Source organism: Arachis hypogaea, chromosome 7, assembly GCF_003086295.3.
Source record: "Arachis hypogaea cultivar Tifrunner chromosome 7, arahy.Tifrunner.gnm2.J5K5, whole genome shotgun sequence".
NCBI classification, from domain to species: domain Eukaryota; kingdom Viridiplantae; phylum Streptophyta; class Magnoliopsida; order Fabales; family Fabaceae; genus Arachis; species Arachis hypogaea.
Window position 1 is genome coordinate 537,506 of NC_092042.1, and position 6,539 is coordinate 544,044.

A 6,539-nucleotide genomic window follows, 5' to 3' on the forward strand; every position below is an offset into this window, starting at 1 on the left:
TCTGCCACCCGTACTAACGAGGTGCCTCCCCCTTCTGTTGTCGAGGCTGACGCCCAATCTCAGCCTACACAAGGAGAGGTGGCTGGGACCAGCTCTGGTCTGAGTCCCCGACTAGAGGTTGAGACGGAGGGTGGAGGACCTGAGGTTATCGTCGTCGAGAATCCGAGGAAGAGGAAACCATCCTCCAGCCCTGAGAGGGTCCTCACAGTGATGGAGAAGAACTTTGATGCAAGTAGCTTCATTGATTTCCATCTCCTACCTGGCACAGAGGACTTCTTCCTTGGCGGGGATCTTGCCTCTCAAGCTAAGTGGGTGTACCGCACCTTGCTCTGGGCAGCTACTATAGCGAGGAAGGCGGAGCCCGTCTTGGCGGGAGCTCGGAATATGGAAAACAAGCTTCAATCATGTGTCAGCGTCAATGAGAAGTACAAACTTGAGGTGAAATCACTGCAGGCTCAGTTGGCTGCTTCCGAAGAGAAGGTTAAGACCTCCGACGAGATGGTTGTGTGGCTCACTGAGCGAGAGCTTACTCTGGAAAGCCAACTTAATGCTGCTCAAGGTCAGGTGAAGAAACTCGAAAAAGAGCGTGATGAGGCCCTCTCGTCGGTGATCGCTGCCAAGACTGAGGCTGTTGAGCTAAAGAAAAAGTATAAAGAGACCGTGAAGCAAGGTAAGAATGCCATCCTGGTGACCGAGGAAGCGATCAAGGCTCAAGTGAAGCTGTTAGCTCACGATTTTGATAACTCGGCTGTCAGCATTTTTAAAACCATTAAGGATGGCAAGATCGTCAATATCCCGAATAAGTGATGTAACCTCACTTGTTGTATTTTGTTTGGATTTTTGTAATTTGTGTAGATCTTTGAACACTTGAGTAGTTTTAGCGAACTTGTTTTACCGTTTTGTCGGTAGATAACAAATTGCTTGTTTACCATTTTAAGGATTTGCTGGCTGTGTTTGCTTACCATTTTATTGGTAATTAACTATTTGCTTGCACTTGTTTATCGTTTCGTTGGTAATTAACAAAGCCAGATTGTGGCTTTTTTGTTTGAGTGCTTGGAACTTGGCCTTATTTAACAGCCATTTGTTGTAGCGCTTACAACTTCAGTGGTTCCCGGGGTGATCAATCCCAGGATGCCGTGTCGTTATGGAATTGGTTACCTTTACTTGGTAAAGTAATTTGAATAATTTGAATAATATTGAAATATGAAATGAAAAAAGGAGATAACTAGCGTAGCCTAAACACGATTATATCATGATGAAATGCAAATAAACATGAAATGAAACAACTAATGGGAGGTAATGCAACATGAAACGAAACGGGGCTTACTAAAACGGCACATCGCCTGCCCTCGGGTGTACTTCGGCCTTTAGGAGTAGAACCTTCTTAGTTTTCTCGCGTTCCATGTTCTGGGAACCTCCTTGCCATCCAGTCGTTCCAGCTTATAGGCCCCGGTGCCGACCACTTCCTTTATCATGTATGAGCCTTCCCAATTTCCCGCCAACTTTCTTTCCCCAGGTGTCGGGAGACCCACGTCATTGCGTCGCAAGACTAGGTTGTTTGGCTCAAACTCTCTTTTTAATACTCTGGCATTGTAACGCAAGGCCATCCTTTGTTTCAACGTAGTCTCTGATAAGTGGGCCATTTTCCTAGTTTCATCTACCAAGTCCTTCTCCACGGCTTCGTTGACTCCTCCCAAGAGTAGTCGTGGACTCGGTTCCCCAATCTCTACTAGTATTATTGCGTCCACCCTGTAAGTGAGCCGGAAGGACGTCTCCCCAGTAGATGACTGCTGCATTGTGTGATAGGACCAGAGGACCGATGCTAGCTCGTCTATCCAGGCTCCCTTCTTCTAGTCAAGTCGCTTTTTGAGGCCTTGTAAGATGACCTTGTTGGCTGCCTCGACTTGGCCTGGGGGTGCTCAACGGACGAGAACTTCTGCTTTATGCCTAAGCCGACAAGAAATTCTCCGAATTTTTTGTCAGCAAACTGTGTCCCGTTGTCCAAGATGATGACCTCTGGGATTCCAAACCTGGCTATTACTTGTCTCCACATGAACTTTCGGCAATTTTCCGAGAATATGCAGGCCAATGGCTCGGCTTCCACCCACTTGGTATAGTAGTCAATGGCGACAATGAGGTACTTGACCTGCCCAGGTCTGACCGAGAAAAGCCCTAACAGGTCAACTCCCCATTGAGAGAATGGTCGAGAGGCCATCAGTAGGCTCAGTTCAGCCGCCGGTGCTTTATGAAAGTTGGCATTCTCCTGGCATCTTCTGCATCTCTTCACGAACTCTTTGGAATCTGCCATCATTGAGGGCCAGTAGTAACCGGCCCTGACGAGTTTTCGAGCCAAGGCTTTCCCTCCGATGTGGTGGCCGCAACACCCCTCGTGGACTTCGCTTAACACGTAGTCCGTTTGGTCGGGGCGTAGGCACTACAATAAAGGTTGGTTGAGCCTTTTCTTAAACAGATGGCCTTGTATTATTGTATACTTAGCCGCTTCCCTTCTCAGTGCCTTCGCCATCTTTTCATCACTAGGGAGTTTACCATTTTCCAGGAAGTCGCTGATCGGGTCCATCCATGAGGGGGAGTCATCCGCCCGGGTTATATGCAATGTTACTGTGGGCTCTTTCGTCAAACCTTGAATGAGAGATCGGTTACCCATTCCTGGCTTTGTGCTCACCAGTTTTGATAGGAGATCAGCCCATGTGTTTCTCTCCCTTGGAACGTGCTGTACCGTGACCTCGTCAAACTTATCACTTACCTTTTTGACCTTCTCCAAGTATTTTTGAAGCAGCGAGTCCCTAGCTTAATACATTTTGTTAATCTGCAATGTGATGACCTGAGAGTCACTGCATACTTTTGCTCTAGTGGCCCCGACCTTCCTTGCCAAGAGTAGGCAGCCAAGGAAGGCCTCATACTTCACCTGGTTTTTGGACACCGGGAACTCAAATTTGATTGTTTGCTCGTACACGACTCCGGTTGGGCTCTCCAGAATTATACCCACTTCTCCGAACGTTTGGTTGGAGGCTCCATCCACATGGAGCTTCCACCGAGTGTTTGGTGTCCCAGAGGGGTTTCCCGTCACTTCGACTAGAAAGTCGGCCATTGCTTGGGCCTTGATTGCATGTCCAGGATCCTACTGTAGATCATACTGAGACAGTTCGATTGCCCAGGTCATCATCTTGCACGCTAGGTCGGGTTTTTTATAGTACCTGGCGGATCGCCTGGTCCGTCCTGACGATTATTTGGTGCCCTTGGAAGTATTGTCATAGCCTGCGGAAGGAGGTCAGGAGCGCATACACCAGCTTCTCCAGCTTACTGTATCTCAACTCTGCTCCTTGTAGTGCCTTGCTCACAAAGTAGACCGGCTGCTGGATCTTCCCTTCTTCCCGTACCAGGACAATTTCCAGAGCCTCCTCGATTACTGCTAAGTACAAGTATAGTGCCTCTCCATTTCTGGGTTTGCTGACAGGTGGTGCTGAGATTATGTTTTTGAAGTGATTGAAGACTTCCTCGCACGCTGGGGTCAATTCGAACACTATCCCTTTTTTATTAAGTTGAAGAACGGCAAAGCCCTGGTGGCCGATGCACCGAGGAAATGGGATAGTGCCGTGAGCCTTCCCGTTAGTCTCTGTACGTCCTTTACGCATCCCGGGCTCTTCATCTGCAAAATTGCTTCACATTTCTCCAGGTTGGCTTCCACTTCTCTCTGGGTTATCATGAAGCCTAAGAACTTCCTGGCTTCCATGGCGAATACGCATTTAAGAGGGTTGAGCCTCATCCTGTGTCACCGAAGAGAAGCGAACACGGTTTCCAAATCGCTAATGAGTGCTTCGGCCTGGGTGGTCTTCACCAAAATGTCATCTACGTATACTTCCACCATTTCGCCGATAAGATCACTAAACACCTTATTCATCAGCCTTTGATAAGTAGCTCCCGTGTTTTTCAGTCCAAACGGCATCACCCTATAGCAGTACGTACCCCCGGCATTATGAACGCCGTTTTTTCCTCGTCTGGTCGGTGCATCATTATCTGGTTGTAGCCAGAGTATGCGTCCATGAAACTCAGAAACCGATACCCCGCGGCCGCGTCCACTAAGGCATCAATGTTGAGGAGGGGGAAGGAATCCGTGGGGCAGACTTTATTGAGATCGGAATAATCCACACACATTCTGCATTTCCCATTGGCTTTTTTGATGAGGACTACGTTCCCCAGCCAAGTCGAGTAGTCCAATTCTTGGATGAACCCCGCTTCCAGTAGACTGGCCGTTTGCCTGGCGACCTCGTCAGCTTTTTCCTGGGATATTTTTCTCCTCCTTTGTGCCACTTGTTTAGCTTCTGCCTTCACAACTAGGTGGTGAGACATGAATTGGGGGTCAATCCCCAGCATGTCGGCTGGTGTCCAGGTGAACAGGTCGCCATTTGCCCGGATCATCTCGACCACTTGTTCTTTCAAGTCATGAGGGAGGTTTTTGTTCACGAAGGTGAACTTTTCTTCCAAATCGCCAACCCTGAACTTCTTGAGGTCCCCTTCAGGTTCTGGCATGGGCTTGTCGTCGACCTTGGCGTCTAGATCGGCTAGGAAGACCCTGGATGCCTCTTTGGATTTCTTTCTTAGGGAGAAACTGGCGTTGTCGCATGCGACTGCCGTTTCCAAATCTCCCCTGATGGATCCAACTAACCCATCATCAGCAACAAACTTCATCATCAATAGCTTTGTACAAATCACTGCTCCGAACTCATTGATAGTTTTTCTTCCCAAGATGAGGTTGTAGGCCATGGAGTCTCTTAGGACCACGAACTCCGCCTTTACTGACCTCTTCCCTCGTCCACCTCCTATGGATATTGGCAAGGAGACTATCCCATAAGGTTTGATAAAGTTATCACCTAACCCAACAACACCGTGTTAGTGGGTCTTTAGGTCGGTGTCACGGAGGCCCAAAGCATCAAACACGTTACGGAACATGATGTTCGAATCAGCTCCAGTGTCTACCAGAATTTGCTTTACTAGGCCAGTTCCCACCCTGGCTGTGATCACCATGGGAGGGTTCTCCGGCAAGTCGTCAAACCATTGGTCATCAGGTCCGAATGATATTGACGGTACCCTCCTGGAGGGAGGCACGGAACTAGATGATGACACAGCCAAAACTTTGGCGTCTTTCCTACATGCCAAAACTTTGTCTCTACCGACTACAATGTTTACAATAGTGAGGTCACGCTCATTGTCCTCCTCGGGTTCCTGTCTCTGCCTCACAGCGCGGCTCCTGTCGTCGCCGGATCGGTCACGATCCCGCCTCCTGGGCTCCCTTATGAGGTGGGAAAATTCTGCCAGCTTACCTTCCCGGATTGCCTACTCCAGAGCATCTTTCAAATCAAAACAATCTTGGGACTTGTGATCAAAGCTCTTGTGGTAGTCGTAGTAGAGGTTTTTGTTCCCTCCAGTCCTATCCTTAAGTTGTCGGGGCTTCGACAGGATGCCTTTGTCGGCAATCTATTGGTAGACTTCGATGATCGGGGCTATCAGGGGAGTGTAGTTAGTAAACTTCCCCACCCGGGGGATCGGCTTGAAGGCTTTAGCTGGTGCCCCGTCTTTGGACTGCTTTTTCGGCCTTTCCCCGCTACCGGGATGACGAGAATGGTTATAGGGGGCTGTCACTTGTTGGCTGCCATGACTTGGCTAACTTCCTCATCGTTGATATACTCCCTAGCCACATTTTGAATTTCTTGCATCGTCCACACGGGCTTTGTGGTAAGGTGCTTTCTGAAATCTTCGTTCAGTAACCCATTTGTCAAACATAAACTGGCCACCGAGTCGGTTAGGCCGTCAATCTCCAAGCATTCATCATTGAACCTATCCAGATATTTCTTGGTCGGTTCCTGATGCGGTTTTTACAACCCACACTACTAACCGGCAAGTGCACCAGGTCGTACCAAGTAATACCTTACGTGAGTAAGGGTCGATCCCACGAGAATTGATGGATTAAGCAACAATAGTGTTTGATAGGCTTAGTTAGACAAACAGAAAATAATGTTTGTGCAATAATAAAGATATTAAACAATATAAAGAATATTGAAGGAAGGTAAGTAAATAAATTGGGAAGAAAATATGGAAGAAAACAATTAAGATTTTAGAGTTATCTATTTTTTGGATTGACTTTTCTTACTAACTATTCTAATTATGCAAGATTTAATTTATGGCAAACTGTATGTGACTAGACCCTAATTTCTTAGACCTTTCTAGTCTCCTCTAAAATTCATTAACTACCAATTCCTTGGTCAATTAATTCCAATTAGAGGGTGATAATCAATTTCTAGTTTATATGCCACAAAAACTCTAATTACCCAAGAAATAAACGGATTATATGTCATGTATCCTGTTAAATTCAGATAATTAAAATTTAAGAGAATATGTTTTCAAGCTGTTGTTCAAGTAAAGAGCTGTTCTAAGTTTTATAAGAACTCAAATAGAAAGAGGGTCATACTTCCGTTCCACCCAAATTCATAAGATGAAGAGCGAAAACAATTCTTAAATCATAA

General features: G+C 46.9%; 2 protein-coding genes across 2 annotated transcripts; both read right to left on the minus strand.

Moving 5' to 3' along the window:
• Positions 1 to 1,367: 1,367 nt before the first annotated feature.
• On the minus strand, positions 1,368 to 1,796 carry LOC140174532 (uncharacterized). Its single transcript, XM_072199821.1, has one exon. The coding sequence runs from the start codon at positions 1,794 to 1,796 to the stop codon at positions 1,368 to 1,370; it is 429 nt and encodes a 142-aa protein (XP_072055922.1).
• A 1,473-nt stretch (positions 1,797 to 3,269) lies between these two features.
• LOC140174533 (uncharacterized) lies at positions 3,270 to 3,653 on the minus strand. Its single transcript, XM_072199822.1, has one exon. It carries the CDS (start codon positions 3,651 to 3,653, stop codon positions 3,270 to 3,272), a length of 384 nt encoding a protein of 127 aa, XP_072055923.1.
• Positions 3,654 to 6,539: the final 2,886 nt, after the last annotated feature.